This window comes from Myxine glutinosa, chromosome 9 (genome assembly GCF_964187855.1).
Source record: "Myxine glutinosa chromosome 9, kmMyxGlut1.1, whole genome shotgun sequence".
Lineage (NCBI taxonomy): Eukaryota > Metazoa > Chordata > Myxini > Myxiniformes > Myxinidae > Myxine > Myxine glutinosa.
The window spans coordinates 126713536-126734304 of record NC_136269.1 but is presented as its reverse complement, the minus strand read 5'-3'; the positions used below and the strand labels follow the sequence as shown (position 1 = coordinate 126734304).

General features: G+C 49.6%; 1 protein-coding gene across 1 annotated transcript in view; it reads left to right on the top strand.

Annotated features, from left to right (window-relative positions):
- Positions 1–16027, top strand: part of LOC137434953 (uncharacterized) — a 211318-nt gene extending 195291 nt beyond the window's left edge. The window contains exon 18 of the mRNA XM_078785134.1: positions 15623–16027. Within this exon, the coding sequence (XP_078641260.1) occupies positions 15623–16027 (405 nt within the window). The remainder of the gene's footprint in view (positions 1–15622) is intronic.
- The last annotated feature ends 4742 nt before the right edge of the window (positions 16028–20769 follow it).

Genomic DNA, 20769 nt, shown 5'->3' with positions numbered 1-20769 from the left:
ATCATACGCACGACCATATTGGTCACCACTTACACCGGGTCCTCTTTCTCTTCGCTTCTCCTCCATCACCTGCGAATCCCTCATCCGGTTAATGAGCACATCATCACGATCCGAACACAGACTTTGGACCAATTCTTTTACTTCCTCCTTTATCTCTTTCTTATCCTCTCTCCGTCGCTTCTTAATTTCGCTCATCCCTTCTTCCACTTCTTCTAATTTCTGCTTCACCTCCTTCATCTCTTCGTGCGCCCCTTTAAGTTCTTCCTCTAACTCCACTTTATTTTTTTCTATGTGCTCCCGCACCTCCCGTTCTTTAACCTCCATCACCTCTACCACCTTGTCCATTTTCCTCGTCAGGTCCTCATGTACCGTCTGACACTCTTTTTTAATTACCCCTACGTCCTTTTTCATCTCCTTCTGTGTCGATTTTAAACCCTCTATTACCGCTGTGTTCTTCTTTACCTGGTCCCCCAACTCCTTTTGTCCCACTGTCAGTTGCTCTATTCCCAGCGTCAACTCCTCTATACCCCCTTGCAGTTTTACAGTCCCCTTTCTCACCTCCTTCTCCATGCGCTCCTTACAGTGCCTCACCTCCTCGCGCACTCCTCCGACCTCCTCACTCACTCCTCTTCTGATCTCCTCTCCCATCACTTGCATCTCCTGCCCAGATGCCACCCTCATCTGCTCCATTTCCTCCCTGTGAGCATCCAGTTTGGTTTCTACCCCCATTCTGACCCCCTCTATCTGCTGCCCCATTTGGTTAACTTCCCTTTCCGCTTGGTCCCTCATGTCCCTCAATTTGCCTTCCATCCTGTTTTCTAACCCCTCTAACCCATTTTTCACTCCCTCTATCTGATTCTCCTGGGCAGCCATTCTATTTTCTACCCCCTCTAACCCCTTTTGCATCCCTTCCATTTGATTCTCTTGAGCGGCCATTCTGTTTTCTACCCCCATTAACCCATTTCTCACCTCTTTTATCCCGTTGTCTAACCCCTCAAATTTGTCGTCTAACTTCCCAAATTTCTTGTCTAAACCCTTAAAATTATTGTCTAACCCCTCACCGGTACCCCTCGCTTCGTCCCTCATTACCCCCATTTGGTTTCCCAATCGCTCACTCTGAGCCCTCATTTCCTCCCTCATTTGCTCGCTATTCTGGGCCATAAGGGCCTTCATTTGTATGAAAAAAAGGTCCAAATTTACCAGCGGCGCTACTACGGTCGCGGGCGTGGGCGCCGTGGCCATGTGCGAGGCGCTATTTCGCGCGTCTGCTACCCTCGCTGCTTCGCTCTCCTCACGTCCCTCAATTTGGTCCTGGACCGACCCTGCCTCACTCTCCTCTACCGGAACCCAGCTGTCTTGATCCGCCATAGCGCGACTTTCAAAATTCGGGTTTTTATTTTCGTAAAACAAATTCAAATTTCGCCGTTATAATTTCGAGCGGGAAACGCGCTCCGGATCGAATTCTACCTCCCCCAACACCAATTGTTACCCTAGTGGTACAATTGGTGTTCCAAAATTTGGGCCTAATAAATTTAGTCCCAGGTCCCAATCCGACACTCCTGACACCAATTGTTACAGACACGACTTTGATGTTATGGTGGGCCGAGCGGAATGGCCGCCGTGTCCGCACAAGTTACCCGATTATACTCGAACGTTGCCGAGTCGCGCTACGCTAAATCAATTGAGGAAAAGGACACAACGGCTGGGTAAAATGACACGACACCAAGGGTTCAGTTCTCAAGACCTCCGGAGGAGGTTATATTAGGGCGGAAGGTCAGATTACAACTACAAGAGGGACAGCATAGAAAGGCAGGCACTTAGACACACTCTTATATTAGCCCTGACAGACGACAGATAAACAGGACAAAAACTGACTCACACGGGGATTGATGGCAAGGAAAGCGGGCCGTCGATGGCTCAAGGTGCACCGTTCTCGGAGGGGGTGCACCGTTCTCGGAGGGGGTGCACCGTTCTCGGAGGTACTGCAATACCGGGTCGATGCGTGGAGCTCGCTCAGCGCTTGGAGGTCGCGACTTGTCTTCTTCAGTCGGGGGCGCATCTCACGTCACGTCCGGTAAGTGGCCGCGTATATCCGGCGGGGAGTGACACGCCCTCGGCTAGTTAGCTCCGCCCCAGATGGAATCGGTCCGTTGCTTCTCTTGGGTGCGTGCGGGGGGGTTACCGGCTCCGCCCTTGACGAGGGGCTGACAGGGAGCCCCTTCGTGGTAACCCCGTCGGAGCGCATGGTCAATGGCGGCTAACCGAGCCGGTGTGAGGACGCACACTCCCCCCGCGCCGCGCCGTTGTTGTAGTTGTTGTAGTTGTTGTTGTAGTTGTTGTTTGGGGAAGAAGATGGGAGGAGGTATGGGAAGGTCCTAAACTCACTACTGGTGCCATACGATCACATTCTGGTGCAACGAAGAGTCAGAATTAATGGAAACGAGTCCTTAACTGACATAGACTAAGAATAACTAGCAAGATGTCCTATAGTTGTCTACATGAGATGCGGTGGACCTGGGCACGACATTTAATGGGGGAAAAAGGGGAAGGTCGGTTCTACAGAGTGTTATTTACAGGCAATGGGACTAGGGAATGGGGGATTGGGGATAGTTGGGGAGTATTGGGGAAATAGGGGAGTATTTACAAGCGGATATTGAGGCCAAGTCCCATATCCGCAACAATATATATATATATATATATACGAGGGGGGGGGGGGGGGGAGTCATCCTTTATTCTCAAAACGGCAACAATATATATATATATATATATATATATATATATTGTTACTGATCGCGGTTTAGATGGTATGATGGGCCGAGCGGATGGTCCAACCGCGACCGTTACAGGATCCCCGATTCACCCAGAACTTTGGCCGTATCGCACCGCAGCTGCCCAATCTGGGAAAAGACTAAAACGACGAAATGCAAAGAGGAAAAGGAATAAAACGAGAAGACGTACAGACGAGTAATGGGATTTATTATTTACACAAGCAAAAAGGAGCAATCAAGGTTTATTTACAACACATAAGACGCAGGTGACACAGTGCAAATATTAGCTTACCTACAGACTTAATTAAATACCCAGGGACAGAACAAACAAAACAAACTCACGTACACAAGAAGAATGGAATGGCAGGAGGTGGATGGCTGGAGGGAGAGGAAGGTCCAAGGGGGGGTCCTGCAGCACAACCGGCGCGTTTAGCAGCCGCCGTTCAGGCCCCACGCTGCTGTTGTGGCTGCTGTGGACGTCGCGTGCCTTGCCAGGCCTCGTCTGACGCGTCTGGTCCAAACCCTCAACTCTTTCTTGTGCGTTCGTTCACTCTTTACCACCGACTCCTCACCGCAACCAACGCAACCAACTGACCACCACCACCGACTCCTCACCGCAACCAACGCAACCAACTGACCACTGACTCCACTGACTGACTCCTCACGACTCTCTCTCTTGCAACCGACCCACTTGCTTCCTGCGTGCGCGCCTTTATAACGCCTCCGGCGATTAAGCCGCCGGCCTTCAGGACACGCCCATCGGGGTGCTCACCTAGGCCCTGGTTGGTCATGCGACCCTCTGGCTCCGCCCTTGATGACGACGGGCGGGCACGCCCCTCTTCCCCTCTATGACGAGGTGGAGACACGCCTTTCTTCTCCGACCCTGCCTCGTGGTCAATGGCGGTTATTGGAGGGGAGGTAATATGGGCAATCGAGGCTTGGCAATGACGGAAGGGGATGTAAAAGGAAACGGAGATTTTGGGGATGGGAATGAAAGGGGATCTATTCTCTTTCACTGGTGCAATGGAGTACTTCAATTAATGGGAGACACAGCCTTACCCTAAAACACAGAATAAGAGATAACTATCAACAGGGGTATTCTATTACTTGGCTGACGTGTATGCTTGTGGACTAATTATGGGATGCCCTTTCACCTTTACACAGCTCCGGAGGTAGGGGGGCACAGAATAAACAATAATAATAATAATACAGCACACAATAAAAAAATACAGTTCTCATCTCCGCAACACTGCACCCTCCTCCTCTTAGGCACGGCCCGGGCCTACAACTTTTATTTAGTGTGACACGTAGGTGTAGTTCCCTCTACTTTTAACCTGACCCTGAGTGCGACAGTTTTTAAAACATAAATAAATGTGTCCCGCTGCTCCATTGCACCCTGCCTAACAGACTTACGCCCACAGTTAACCGAATTGCGGAATGGTCTTCAAACTACACACTGACGGTGGGAAGCATTATTTACACTTGACGCTACTTTTATTTACAAAACTAACCCAGGACCTGTGATTGTTCTTTCTGGGGGGGGGAGACAGTCTGCTCTGCATCGACGCACCATTAAAGCACCCAAAAACGCACCAATACACACCCAAGCACCAATCGGTGCAGTCACCATAGTTCAAGAAAATAAAACCAACAACCCCTAACCCTGCAGGTGATCTCTTGCTCTTCGGCTCCCTCTGCTGGTTATTATTATTTGTCTTCTAGATGTTGTCATTCTTTTGCTTTGCTTACTGGCGGCCTATTTGTATTAAAACTTGCACCCAATGTGTCCTTTTATTTTATTTTATTTATGGCCCACAGGGCCGACTACGTGTGGTTCACCTGTGGGGCATCGGTGCCCTGTGGCCAAGGTCCGCCAGCAAGATTTCGGGCCCTCATGGCCGGTTCCAGCAGAGGGGCCATGCCCCAACCCATGGGGTCCATAAGTGGTGCTCGGCCACAGACGTGGTCCATAATGTGGTGCATCGATGCAGACAGCTGGTTCTGGGAATTTCGGGCGCACAATGGCCGACCCACGCACGCTCCCCTCGGCACCCAATGGCGCACAGGTCATGTGGGAGACAAAAGGGGAAAGACAATTGAGCGAGGGGTAAGGTCACAAGGGTACACATCAATAAGGCAATGCAAGGCGAAATGCGTACGGAGGGCGAAGTGAGAAAGCTCGTCCCTACCGTACGTCACCCCCCTGTCACCTACCCTACCCTTGCCCTTACCCCATATGTACAAAAATCTACACATTTACAAATTCGTCACTACTGTCACGTCTTCCCCATATTTCCCCTATACCAAATTCGTCTCCACAATCCCTCTACTTCAAAATTTGCCATCACCAAATTCATCATCAATCCTCATAAGGAGGAAGAGATGGAATTACGCACAATGTCACACCCATGTCATGATGCGTCTCACATTCCAAACATCTGCACAATAAAAATAATAAAACATGGCATGGTGTGGAGTACCTGTCACCTCAGGTGAGTGGATGCAGATGGTGCGAGGAGATCCTTCATCCTAACTATCCTCTAAATGATTTAAACACACTTTACACTACCCGGGGTCTTTCCCTGCCAATCCATTGGCCACTTACACTATGGGTTCTAACAACCAATTCCCATTGACCAAACTGTGGTGCTTCTCAATTTGTGGTCTCACTCCCCCGATTCATCTCCCGGTGCCCTTGCACAATTTCTGGGCTGTGACGTGTAGCTCTCCCAGCAGGTCTACCCACCTGCACACCTCCACCACTGCAGTTGCCACCCGAGCTTACCTAGCTCCTCACCCTAACCTAACCAACTGGGGAAGGCCCTCTCCTGGCTCTGTCACCCCTTGGTGCCCTCTGGCACTGGGCTACCCGGGTCCGTCCTCCGGATCCTCGGGCCCCATCCACAACTACCGGCTCCCAGAGCCCACCTGCGGCCTCACCTGGCCGACATCCTCACAGTGGTGGCGTGCCCAAACCAACTACACACACTAACAGGCTACACGCCCAGCCATTTCCACAACACTAATGCACCCATCCAAAGACCATTCTTTCACCCGCACCACAGATGCCAATATCCAACCACAATTTACCTATACCCTCTACCTAACACTTACACTACCCGCCCCGGGTATTCGTGATGGGGGTCCACTCTTCCCCCATTCACACCTTCGCACCATCCACTCCACTCCACAATTTCCACCATACTCACTCCACGACCATCCATTCCAATACTCCATACCATTTATTCCATACTACCATTCTCCATACCTGTTGTTGCACACCTGTGCCCTCACACCTGTTCAATCACACCTGTTCAATCCTCACACACACGGCATCATCTCAGCTAACTACTCCCCTCTGAAACTTGCGCTTCCCAGTCGTCCCTTTAAACTATTGCGCTCCCACGTCATTATCATCCATACTAATCTACCTGCGTCCCCACTACAGGTATCAGTCACTAACTAACCTTAACGTCACCTAATGTCATCTTCGCTAGATCCCTAACAATATAACCTAACCCACCCGGGCTAGTTTTCACTGCCATACACCCCATAAACTATAGCGCATTTGCCCCACACGTTGTGAGGGATGGTGGAGTTGCCATCCCACCACATCGGGGACGTCCTATCAATTTCGCTCGTCCAAATTCCAACCAATTCAAAAAATTTCCATTTACTGCCAATCACCGTACCAACATCAAATTTTGCTTTTTTTTCTAATTTCGGGGCCAAAACACTATCCTCATCACCCGTCTACTTATTACATCCTCTCGGTGCACCAATTCACGTCTACAGCCCGGCTTCGTACAGCCGAGCCATGAACGCGGGTTCTTTTGTGCCAGCGGCTGGATACGTCCCGCATTCGGTGCAGGGACGGGGGCTTACCCGGGCCGAGATCCCACGCACCACCTCGGCGCGGAGCCATCCAATGTCCCGATCTCGACCTGCCGGCACGTCTCAATAGCAAGTGGTCGCCATGACGACCCTTCCTATCGGGCTGCCCGCTCCGCCTAGTGGAGCCCGGACGCGGCCGTTCCAAGCGAGGCACAGCGTGGATCGCGTACGGCGGTTCTTTCGAAACCGCCGTGGTTCGGATCCCCGCTGGTCCTCGCGGCACGCGAAGCTGCCCGACGCGCACCGAGGGCCCGATTCGGCTATAAGTCGTTCTAACCTCTAACCCGGTTACCGTCGATGCTTCACCTGCATGCTTACATGCATACGCTACCCCTTTCTTGCTCATATCTGCAGCTGTTCCCATGCTCCTCGTACCTTTCCTCACACACCTCGGTACACTCATTCCACTCACCGACTTGGTCACACACCTGACCACCGAACACCTTGGCACACATTCGTCGCTCGCACACCTCACCAACACACCTCTTCGCGCCCCTTTCTCGGTCACCTCCTTTGTGACAATCACAGGTGTGCTCTCACCCGCACACCCAACCACTTGCCTCACGACCAACTCAAGTGTGCATTCCCACACACGCTCTACCATTCCAGGTGTGCATCCTTCCATTCCAGGTGTACATCCTCGCTCACCTGTCATAACCAACTCACGCTCCGTGTCGCTCTCACTACTCTCACCTCCACTCTCACCCGCGCACTCACCCTTACTCTCGACAGCACACTCTTTCCTCATGCACCTGTCCGTTACACACCTTTCTCGCGCACACTCTTGCGCACACTCTCCCGTTACACCCTCTGTAACACTCACCACAGGCGTACACTTTCTTGTTACATCCTCTGTAACACTCACCACACCGCGCTTCCATGTACCCCCTTGCACACGCGCTTCGACCAACTCGCTCTTGACGGCACACTCACTCCTTGGCGTGCACTTTTTCCTCACACACCCCATGGTCGGACATTCTCGCACACCTCTTTTTTCGCACACCTGACCTGTCGCACACTTCACCAACGGCCTTTCACGAACACCCGGATCCAAACCAATCCCCAAGCCGACTGAAGCTTTCCTCACATCATGTACATTGCCACTCACCTCCGTACCTCGTCGTCGCACCTCCTTTGCCACCTGCAAACTCTTTATTTGGTTAGTGAGCATCACATTATGAGTTGAGCACCGACCTTGCACATATTCCATCACCTCCTCCTGGATTTCTCTTTTAGTTTCTGTCCATCTCTTCTTAATTTCACTCACCTCTTCTTCCACTTCCTCTAATTTTTGTTTAACCTCTTTTATTTCTCGGTGCGTCTCCTCAAGTTCGTCCTCTAAGGCTACCGTGACCATCTCTATGTGCATCCTCACCTGCCGGTCCTTTGTCTCCATTATCTCTGTCACCTCGTCCACCCTCATTGTCAGTTCCTCACGTACCATCTGACATTGCCTCTGTGTCGCTATTAATTCGTTTTTAATTTCTTTTTGTGTCGCCTTTAACCCTCCTAGTACCGCAGTGTTCTTTTGAACCTGCTCCACTAACTCCGTCTGTCCCTCTGTCAGCTGTTCCACCTCCTCCGTCAGATCTTCTATTCCCCCTTGTAACTTCGCCGTATTATTTCTCACCTCTTTTTCTCCATAAGCTTCTCACCTCGCTTTACCTCCTCGCGTAGCCCCGAAACCTCCTCACTCACACCTCGTCGTATCTCCTCTTTCATCTCCTCCATCTCCTTTGTAGATGCCACCCTCATCTGTCCCAATTCATCCCTCTGAGCATCCAATTTGGTTTCTACCCCGATTTTTACCTCCTCTATCTGCTCTCCCATTTGTTTAATTTCTCGGGCGGATTGCTCCCCTATCTCCCGCAATTTGTCCTCCATCCTATTTTCTAACCCCATTAACCCATTTTTCACCCCCTCTAACTGATTCTCCTGGGCAGCCATTCTATTTTCCACCCCCGTTAACCCATGTTTTAATCCCTCACCGGTACCCCTCGCTTCGTCCCTCATTACTCCCAATTGCTCACTCTGAGCATCCATCCGGTTCCCCATTACCCCCATTTGGTTTCCCATTACCCCCATTTGGTTTCCCAAGTCATTCCTCAGGTCTTCACTTGTCTGGACCATGAGCGCCTTTATTTGTTCCATAAATAGGCCCCAATCCATCGGCGGCGCTGCTACGGTCACGGGCGCGGCTAAATTTGGCGCCACAATAATCATGTGCGCGAAGCCGCCATTTTGTGCGTCTGATACTCCCTCAACCGCCTCCTCATTGCTCCCCTCCATTTGATCCTGGGTTACTCCTAACCCCTCCTCTAGCTCACCCACCGGCATTCGATCGCCTTGACCAGCCATGGCGCGATTTCAAAGTTCAGGTTTTGTAAAACAAAACAAATTTCGGCCGCTCCAAATTTTGACCAAATTTTTTTTTAGATGTTTTAAAAATTTGGTTCGGGCACCGAATCCCACTCCTGACACCAATTGTTACTGATCGCGGTTTAGATGGTATGATGGGCCGAGCGGATGGTCCAACCGCGACCGTTACAGGATCCCCGACTCACCCGATTCACCCAGAACTTTGGCCGTATCGCACCGCAGCTGCCCAATCTGGGAAAAGACTAAAACGATGAAATGCAAAGAGGAAAAGGAATAAAACGAGAAGACGTACAGACGAGTAATGGGATTTATTATTTACACAAGCAAAAAGGAGCAATCAAGGTTTATTTACAACACATAAGACGCAGGTGACACAGTGCAAATATTAGCTTACCTACAGACTTAATTAAATACCCAGGGACAGAACAAACAAAACAAACTCACGTACACAAGAAGAATGGAATGGCAGGAGGTGGATGGCTGGAGGGAGAGGAAGGTCCAAGGGGGGTCCTGCAGCACAACCGGCGCGTTTAGCAGCCGCCGTTCAGGCCCCACGCTGCTGTTGTGGCTGCTGTGGACGTCGCGTGCCTTGCCAGGCCTCGTCTGACGCGTCTGGTCCAAACCCTCAACTCTTTCTTGTGCGTTCGTTCACTCTTTACCACCGACTCCTCACCGCAACCAACGCAACCAACTGACCACCACCACCGACTCCTCACCGCAACCAACGCAACCAACTGACCACCGACTCCACTGACTGACTCCTCACGACTCTCTCTCTTGCAACCGACCCACTTGCTTCCTGCGTGCGCGCCTTTATAACGCCTCCGGCGATTAAGCCGCCGGCCTTCAGGACACGCCCATCGGGGTGCTCACCTCGGCCCTGGTTGGTCATGCGACCCTCTGGCTCCGCCCTTGATGACGACGGGCGGGCACGCCCCTCTTCCCCTCTATGACGAGGTGGAGACACGCCTTTCTTCTCCGACCCTGCCTCGTGGTCAATGGCGGTTATTGGAGGGGAGGTAATATGGGCAATCGAGGCTTGGCAATGACGGAAGGGTATTCGCTCGGACTGACGCTCGGAAGGGTATTCGCTCGGATTAGGCGTGTAATCATATATATATTGTAACGGTTTTGAGAAGTGTAACAGTGTTGGAGAAGTGTAACAGTTTTGGAAGAGTGTAACAATTTTGGAGGAAGTGTAACGAATGTGAAAAGTATGGTTTTGTTATGTGTAACACCCTCGTAATGTAAATAATGGTCGCAGCCGTCCTCCTAGTTAATTCCATGAAACTTACACGCAGGCCACGATATATCTTTTTAAATAGTGTATTTCCTTATTCTATGTAGGCTAAATATGTGTTTCCCACTAGATTGACTTTGCATTGTATCAAACAAAATAAGCGTAGGCCCTTTCAATTTCCCCAAACATCTCCGCTCTCCAAAGTTCCTTTCAAAAGGGGGGCGAGTGGTGTTCAATCCCGCAAGCCGCCATTGCCCATGTGCTAATCTCGGAGAAGAAAGGCGTGTCTCCACCTCGTCATAGAGGGGAGGAGTGAGCCAACCCCACTTGGCCAATCAGCCCCGCGGTGAGCGACCCGGTAGGCGTGCCCTCGCAGCCGGCGGCTTGATTCCGCCCGGGGTAATAAAAGCGACGGGAAGGGACTGCTTCAATAGATGACCTGGGAGATGAGCGAAGAGGCGACACCAAGAGGAGCGGTGAGATGCGAAACGCTCCAAGCCAAAGAGGAGAGGTACTCGGAAAGGAAACCAGCTTTGGAGAGACGCGCTGAAAGGAGGGAGACGGCTCCACCAGAAGGAGAGGAGCAGGTGTGCCCGAGCCAGCGCGTGACGTCTAAAGCATCGGCAGCGGATACGTGACGAAGGGTTTTCCCGCCAAAAACCACGAGGAATTGAGAGCTGCTGCCTCCGACCCTGCCTCCCTCTCCAGCAATCCACCTCAAGCCCTACCTGCCTGCAATATCCCCCGTGTAAGTGTGAACGTCATCTGTCCTACTCATTGTCTTGGGGTTAAGTAAAATGAATAGTGTAAGTTAACGATTCGCTGTGTGACTGCTTCTTCCATCCATTGCTTGTGTGTGTATAATAAATCTGTTCTTCCTCCGTACTCTGTCTTCTTCTCTTTTCATTCTCTTTCGGTCGCTTTAGAGGTTTCCCGATTGAATATCTGCGGTGCGATCTGGTCAACGTCGGGTGGAATCGGGTTCTAATCGGGGAGTAACTGTTCGGACGCGGTAATACCAACCGCTCGGTAAAATAACATCTAAAACCGCGTCTGTAACAATATATATATATATATATATATATTGTTGCGGTTTTGCGAATAAAGGATAACCCCCCTCGTAGGTGGATGCACCACAACATGTAGCCTCGCTGTAGTTCAGTTATTTCTTAGTAAATGTAAGTGTAGTCTCCTTTCCTATGTTAGTTTGCGTTGAGCATGCCAGTGAGTTAGGTGTTCTTTGGGCTGGAATGCCACGTGCTAGGCCGAGAGCAAGTCTGGAAAGGCCGAAGGGAGGAGCTGCAGGGGAGTGGCCTTTCGGCAGGGAGCAGCCAATCGGCGCTCAGGGGAGTGGCTCACAACAGCAGCGAGAGGAGGGGCTTGGAACATTCGGTTAAGGCTGGGGAGGGGCTGTATAAAAACCCCGCCCCGAGCCCCCCGCGACAGATAGAGCGTCAGGATCGGTCAGAGTCTGACAGACAGAGCTTGAGAGTTGGTTCGTGCCCGAGTTCGTGGTTTGAGAGCGTTGTGAGTGCAGTGAGAAAGAGACATTGTCACAGCACGAGTGAAGTCCCTTGCTTGTTATAGCTCTCTTTACACGAACTATCCCTGTGCCCTGCGCTCTGTGGCTGTGTTAATCATGCTTGTGGAGACGATCCATTCCGGAGCCACAGACGCCCGATCTCCCTGCCTGCGCTCCCAGCATACGTGCCGTGAACATCTGAGGCCACGCCCGGCGAGCTGTCCGGGAGTGAACGGCGCCAAGGCACGTTTGGAGCGCGGACTTGTTCTTCCTTCTTTTCCCCCGCGTGAGTGAGTGGGCCCTTGTCCGAGGATAAGTTAAGACTGGTTAAGCTTGCCCTGTGTCTCTTATCCTTGTATAGTTATAAATAAACCTGTTCTTCCTTCCATTTGATCGTGCCCGTCATTTCACCATTGGTCTGGCATCGCACGAATAAAACCGCTCAAATCGGGTTCAATAAAAGTAACGGCACAAGTCACGTGATACGCACACCGCTCGGGCGTATCCGATTAGCGTGGCTTGTGCGAGGTCCAGTCCCCGTTCAGTTATTTCTTAGTAAATGTAAGTGTAGTCTCCTTTCCTATGTTAGTTTGCGTTGAGAATGCCAGTGAGTTAGGTGTTCTTTGGGCTGGAATGCCACGTGCTAGGCCTAGAACAAGTCTGGAAAGGCCGAAGGGAGGAGCTGCAGGGGAGTGGCCTTTAGGCAGGGAGCAGCCAATCGGCGCTCAGGGGGAGTGGCTCACAACGGCAGCGAGAGGAGGGGCTTGGAACATTCGGTTAAGGCTGGGGGGGGGGGCGGTATAAAAACCCCGCCCCGAGCCCCCCGCGACAGATAGAGCGTCAGGATCGGTCAGAGTCTGACAGACAGAGCTTGAGAGTTGGTTCGTGCCCGAGTTCGTGGTTTGAGAGCGTTGTGAGTGCAGTGCGAAAGAGACATTGTCACAGCACGAGTGAAGTCCCTTGCTTGTTATAGCCCTCTTTACACGTGTGGAGTTGACCCGATACCCTTCCGCACGCTCGCTACGGGGGTGGCGACTCGGCCTTGTGGACTCGAAGACCCGAGGGGGAGAAGGGGTTTAACCCCCCCTCTGTACGTATACGGGCTTCGAGAGATCTGCAACAATATATATATATATATATATATATATATATATATATATATATATATATATATTGTTGCGGATATGAGGATTGTATTTTTTTATTGTGTTGTATTGTCGTAAATTGTTGTGAAATATGCTTTATTCTGGACCCTCCTGCCTCCAGTGTTGTATAAAGGTCAAAGGGCGTTCCCGTAGTTAATTCCATAAAGCATACACGGCAGCCAATCATAGATTTCCCCCTGGTTGATAGTTATATCTTTATTATGTGTATTAGGGTAAGGCCTTGTCTTCCATTAAGATGACACTCCATTGCACCAAGTGAAATAGATAGATTCCCTTCATTCTTCATTCCCATTCCCAAAACCTCCATTTCCCCTTTCATCATTGCCAAGCCTCGATTGCAAATTACATCCCCTCCAAAACCACCATTGAACATGTGCTCGGGTCGGGGAAGACGGGCGTGCCCGCCCGTCGTCATCAAGGGCGGAGCCAGAGGGTCGCGCGACCAACCAGGGCCGAGGTGAGCACACCGATGGGCGTGTCCTGAAGGCCGGCGGCTTGATCGCCGGAGGCGCTATAAAGCGCGCGCGAAAGAAGCAAAGTGGTGGCGTTGGGTTGTCTCGATGGTGTGGAGTAGTTGCTGAGTTGTGTAAAAAGATCATCCAGAGAGAACCAACTGTAAGAGAACCAACTGCGAGAGTACATTGAGATCACCCAAGGAAGCTTTGTACACAGCAACGGCTGATCAAGTGGACCGATGTTTGTTCCTGAGCTGGTGCTTTTCCGAACAGAGTCCGAGGCTGGCATGTGAGCAAAAGAACATAGAGAACATTAAGGAGATCATCATCCAGGGAAGCACAAAGCCTGTTGTAGTCCTGGCAAAGCACGCGACGTCCACAGCAGCAGCAGCAGCGGCGGCCAGAGCAGCAACAACACTCAACAGCCGCTTGGGGCCTGGACGGCGGTTTTGAGCAGGGCCGCGAAGGAACGGCGGCTGCTAAACGCGCCGATCGTGCTGCAGGACCCCTTGGACTTTCCTCTCCCTCCAGCCATCCACCTCCTGCCTTTCCATCTTCTTGTGTACGTGAGTTTGTTTTGTTTGTTCTGTCCTGGGTATTTAATTAAGTTTGTATAAGCTAGGTTGCACTGTGTCTATAAAATCTTCTGTATATTATTTTATTATCTTTCCTTCTCCTTGGTTATTTTTGGGTGTAAATAGAAATAAATTATATTCATATTTCCAACCTTTTTGTCTTCTTCTTCACATCCGTGTCGCCTTAGTCTTTTCCCTATTGAATATCTGTGGCGCGATCTGGCCAACGTTCGGGAATCGGGTTAGTCGGGGTAACTGTACGACCGCGGGGCCATCCGCTCGGCAAACCAACATCCTTATCCGCGGGCCGTAACAATATATATATATATATATATATATATATATATATATAATATATATCGTGCCATAACTGTTGCTTTAAAGAAAAAGCTGTTTGAGATCATCGATTGAATGATCGTATTGACAATTTTGCAGCAGTGGTGGTTTTGAAGTTGGAAAACTCGATTTGAGAAGCAGGTTTTGGTGGAAATTGCTGTTTTGGTATTTTTAATGGGACGCTCATTGAGGCACATGGCAACAGGGTGGCGCCTCGCATTACCATTGATGGCACCGAGCTAAGTTATCAATAGTTTCTGCTATCTGGTCTTTACCGTTTCCGATTCTGCTGAATATGGGTGCATTTTATATGACATTTTCTCTGGGGAGCTTTTGATGCTCCTTGTCGAGGAAGGTGTCCTAAATTGAGATTCCAGCAAATGTTGAAAGGTGATCTTGGGAGGACGTAGCTGATCATCTCCATGAGTGGACGTCTGCCCTACAGCAAGGTAATCGATCATCGGAATCTCCTGTGACAAAGCCGAGTCTATGAGCCTATCACTTTGCCACCGTCGACAGGTCGGTTATCTCTTTCTTCTACCGCCTCATTTTTAGTTTTGTACCCTCTGCCGTCTCCGTGGTTTGTCCCTCTTCCCCCCAGGATCATATGTTTAAATGCAGGGCATACACGGTCCACCATCAACCCCCTTCTCCAAAGGAAACTCCCAAAATCCAGAATCACTGCTTACCTCCACTCCTTTGTTCCTCTTTTTTTCCCCACCCCACTTGTGGAACTAACTTCCACACTATTCATTCTGGTCTTCAAGACTCCAGCTCAGATCATCCAATACCAATATCCTTTCTACACCTGTTAAACCACCCCCAACCCACTCCAAAAAACTGCATCTGTATCCATCTTGTCAACCCCTTGCATTTTCCCCCACCCGCATCCCTCGTTTGTCCGTCTCTGTTTATTTTGTCCCCCACTCTGCTGATCACATTCCCTCCTTCTATTTCTGCTGTTACTTTTGTTATGTTGTGTCCTGGTCCGTTCTGTGTTTTTAGCTCTTCCACGAGCCTTGATTCTGTATACAAAAGAAAAATTCCAACGTGGGAAGGTGTCGCCTGGTATATGCAATTCTACTTTTCATGTGATTTAGCGAATGAAAGAGTTGGATCATATGTTGATGACTACAGACTTGGGCATTAGCTGATGTCACCCATCTTGTATTTCAATGTGATGTTTGGAGTTTCCTGGTTTCCATCCATCAGTAATGACATGCTTTTCCATTATTCTTTCGGTGTACCTCATTGAAACGCAAATCTTTTTTTTGTTTTCATTTTCAGAATCGATCCGCTGGAGATGACCTGCGATTGAGGAATAAACCAAGGGAAGGTGGCGTGCATAGAGCACCATACCTTGGCGAAGCCACGTGGCTCAGAGGGATTCACAACCACTCCATGCAGCAGATCGTTCCATCATTCAGAGGACCCTGCCTGCCCAATGAGCCTCCCCCATTCAGACCTTACAACGCCCCATTGGAAAGTCGAAATGACCGCCGAGCACAGCCGTTCTGGGGGCACGTAGTCGTAGGCGAGAGGATACCTTCTCCCTCTGAGAGGCCTCTTGGCCTTCCAACTGCTGCTACCCAGCCGCAAGGTCTAAGGGAGCCATCAGGATCACGGCAGTATTCCAGACGGAGCAGTCCGAACGAGTCGTCATGTAGATCACAAGATCATGCTGAGAAATAGACAAATGTGGATGTCTCGGTAGTTCAGACATCCGCGTGCATCGAGTTTGTAAGGACAGAAAAGCAATGGCATTTTCATTTTTCGATCGGAGGTTAAACCCACAACCCACACCATGCTGCTTCGAGCACCACGTTGGAGGCATGCTAGTACTCGGACAATCCTTACCAACAATGTCAGTCCAGATTCAACTATTTATACTTGCTGTCATTTTATTCGTCATTTTCATCCCGCCTTTACTTGTGAATTGTAAACACCGTTCGTCGTTACTGTATTCTGGTTCCCTGCTGTATTGTAGGTTTTATCTAATTGTCGCTTCAAATTGGTGTAAATATAGGCTCAACGTTCGTGCTATGTACGAATCGACATTTAAATACCACCTCGTTCGTAGTCACGGTGCAAATATCCTCGGAATGGAACGTCAGTCTTACACTGGATGCAAGACACGTAACTTAACTTAACCGATTCGGAAGTTTTATGTATTTTCATTTTATGTCCTCATGTTATTGTGACGTCATGTTAGTTCTTTCATGTGGATTTGTATTTTGATAGTTGTTTCCACAATTGGAGTGAGGGGCGGCGGGGGGCGATTTGTTTGCATATCAAAATAAAATGCACTCTCTGTGATGTTTGTTTTTGTGAAAACATTTTGTTACCTAGGAGACATGCTGAATGGAGAAGGTGGATCAGACTCAGCAACGGTTGCAAGAGTGAGATGTGCATGGAAGAAGTTTCGGGAACTGAGTGGCGTGCTGACGAGGAGGGGAGTGTCGTTGAAGCTGAAGGGAAAGGTGTATACTGCATGTGTGAGAAGTGTTATAATTTATGGGAGTGAGACATGGGTAATGAACGTAGAGCAGCAACGAAGGCTGGAAAGGGTGGAAATGCGAATGCTTCGGTGGATGTGTGGAGTATCGTTGAGAGAGAGGAAGCCAAATGATGAATTGCGAAAGATGATGGGAATAGAGCCTGTGATGGATGCTGTGAAGAGAAACAGTTTGAGATGGTTTGGTTATGTGGTGAGGAAGGATGAAAGTGACTGGTTGAGAAGAGTGATGGAAATGAATGTAGGAGGAAGTAGAGGACGGGGAAGACCGAGAAAGACTTGGCGAAAGATGGTCGAAGAAGAAATGCGGGCAAGGGGGTTAACAAGGGGAGATGCAGAAAATATGGCAAAATGGAGAAGATTGTCATGGGGACCGCGAGGCTAACACCCACTCTGGCATGGAAAATGGCCTTAAAATGCCTGTTGTTGTTGTTGTTGTTGTATATAGCCCCTCCCCGACCTTACCCGAATGTTCCAAGCCCCGCCTCTCGCTGTCATTGTGAGCCACTTCCCTCGAGTTCTGATTGGCCTGCTCAACGCAAAACTAACACAGGAAAGGACTACGCTTACATTTACTATGAAATAACTGAACTACAACGAGGCTACATGTTGTGGCGCATCTACCTATGAGGGGGATCATCCTTTCTTCTCAAAACCGTAACACTACACCCCTCTCTCACCAGACTCGTCCCGAGTCGACCCCAACAATGGAAAAACCGGGAGAGCCTGGCATGCAAGTTATCGTTACTTTTAAATGTGACACATAGGTGTAATTCCCCTAACATATACTCTGACCCATGTGTGCGACATTTTTAGCACTAAATATGTCCCTCCTATTGCGTTGAGCAGCTATCTAACAGATTCACGAACAAACAACTACCCAAGTATTTTCGGAATTTCAAACTAAACACATAGCCGCCTAAACACATAGCACATTCTTATATTTACATGCACGTATAAGGGTGTTTCAAAAAGATGGACCCAATTTGAAATCGCTATATCTCTGCAACCACGAACCGCCCATAAATGAACCTCTTACCACTTGAAAGGGCGGGCATAGAATAGAGTTTCAAATGACCACTGCTAGATGGCTCTCCCAACGCAACAACAGCCTCTAGCCTCAGTCGTTCGCAAGATGGTGACCCCGCAACACAAGGCGTTTTGCGTTCTGCATTTCAGCAAGACTGAATCCGTAATTGCGGTGCAGCGTTCGTTTCAACGGCGTTTTGGCATTGATCTGCCAATGCCAAAGAGCATTCGTCGTTGGTACCGACAATTTGAGGAAATAGGCTGTTTATGTAAGGGGAAGAGCCCAGGGCGACCACGCACTTCAGAGGAAAACGTGAGAAGAATTCAAGAGAGTTTTCTGCGTAGCCTGCGCAAGACCACTTGTCGTGCCAGCCGAGAAATTGCGATCCCTCATACGACTGTCTGGCATGTGTTAAGGTGACATTTAATCCTGAGGCCATACCGGTTGCAACTGATACAGGCTCTTCGTACAGGTGACAAAGAAAAGCATGTAAAATTTAGTGATGCGATGTTACAGAACATGGAAGACGACAGCTTCTTACCGTGTTTGATTTTTAGTGATGAAGCAACGTTTCATCTAAGCGGTAAAGTTAACCGTCACAATGTGCGCATATGGGGACTCGAGCATCCACACGAAACTGTAGAGCATGAGCGTGATTCCCCGAAAGTGAACGTATTGTTGCGGATTTGAGAATCCTGTAATTGTTGTAAATATCACCCTGTGTAAATGTAATGATTCTTGTAAATACCTCCATTTGTGTAAAGGTCAAAGGTCGCCCCCTTAGTTAGTCCATGTACAGGCACGTAGGCCACCATAGAACCTCGTTATTTCTTTATTCTATGTCAGTACAAGGCTCTGTCTTCCATTAATTGACACTGCATTGCACCGAATTGAAATAAGATAGGATCCCTCCGACACCCCCATGGCCTCTTCAAAGTGCCAGTAACATTGGGCGGTTTTCTGCGGCGCTCGCCACTACGGCTTTGGGTGGTTTTCTTCACCCCAAGACTCCATTGAACACGAGGTCATCTCGGAGCATAAGGTGGGAGTAGTCAGCAAAGCGCCAGGAACAAGGCGTGGCTTTGCCAATGCCTCCTTAAGGGGCGGGATCGGTGAGCCCTCGCGACCAATCAAGGCCGAGGCGAGCTCACCGATGGGCGTTTCCAACAGGCTGGCGGCTTGATCGCGACGCGCCTCATAAAAGGGGGTGGGGAAGGACTACGGAGTCAGATGCGGCAGATGAACCACGCATGAGCGAGGGACCTCCGATGAGCTTTGAATCCACCGCAGCTTTGACCACCACAGCTTTGAGCTTTGACAGCGGTTTCGGCCACGGCTACGAAGGAACGCCGCCGTGCGAAACCGATTGAGGAGGGTCGGCGGCTGCTCACCTCAAGCCGTGCCATCACCCCAACCGGGCCCGCATCCTTCCCGCCCTGTGATCCCACCTTCTCGCCCGTCCAGCCATCCACCAACTGCCATTCATTTCTGCTTCATTCCCCGTGTAAGTCTGATTGTCGTCTGTCCTTTGTGTTGTCCCTGGGAATAAGTAAGACTGTATAGGTAAGCTAGAAATTGCTCTGTGTCCTTCTGATCCTTCCATTTCCCTGTAAATTGCATTTCATTTCTTTTCTGCTTTGGTTGTGTGTAAATAATTAATAAATCCTGTTCTTCCTTACTCTGCCTTCTTTCCTTCACATCCGTTCGTCCTTGTCTTTTCTATCATTGAATACCTGTGGCACGATTTGGCCAACGAATAAGAATCGGGTCTAGTTTTTGTTAATGGTTCGAGCCGCGGCTGCTAATCCGCTCGGCAAATAACATCTTGTCCGCGGTCTCGAACGAGGTTGCTCACCTGCCTCTCTGGAGGGAGCTGGGCAGCTTCAGGACTCACGTCGGTCAGTCGCACACAAGGGGATTAATCCCCCCTTGGTAAGGGAAAAAGGGACCGACGGTGAGATCCGCAACAGTATTTTGTGCTGTTTCTCAAATAAAGGTTTGTGGCCCTTTCTTTTTCGAGGGAAAAACAGTTACGGGGCAAACCTATCTCAAAATGCTGCAGAACTGGCTCTTTCCACAACTTAATGAACATTCCGATGACTTAATTTTTCAGCAAGACGGAGCACCGCCACATTGGCACCTGCAGGTTCGACGTTTTCTAAATGACACACTGCCTCAACGTTGGATAGGTCGCATGAGACCCCAACACTTGGCGCTACACTCTTGGCCCCCAAGATCCCCAGACATTACACCCTGCAACTTTTTCTTGTGGGGATACGTCAAAGACCGTGTTTTTGTGCCACCATTAGCGACTAATCTGGATGACCTCAAAAACAGAATCACGGCAGCGGTGACTTCAGTGAAAGAAGACACTCTAAGAGACGTTTGGGACGAATTCAACTATCGTCTCGATGTTGTCCCTGCAGCAGGTGGAGGGCACAGAGAGCATTTATAAAATGGTTAGTAAAACTTGATAACTCATTAAACCGTTTGTAACTTTTTGTGTAATTGTAACATGTTGCCATCGTGAAATATACTGCTTTGAAATTGGGTCCATCTTTTTGAAACACCCTGTATTTACAATTCTATGACCCAGGACCTGTACTTTTGGAAGACATTGGAGGAGAGAAAAACACTTATATGGCACTTGCTGCTTGTATCTTGCATCTTGTTTCTTCTGTGTGCGTCTATCAAAACCGGCTGGCCCTGGTACAGGCCATTTGACCCAATACATTTGACCCAATACACATGAAACCCAATACAGGCCATTTGAAGCATCAGGGCCATCTAAACGTACACATCTTCTTTACCCCTAGCACACGATAGTAAATAATGCTTTTTTTTTCTTCAGCAGGGCACTCCCACGTGGTCCAACTGCGTGGCATCAGT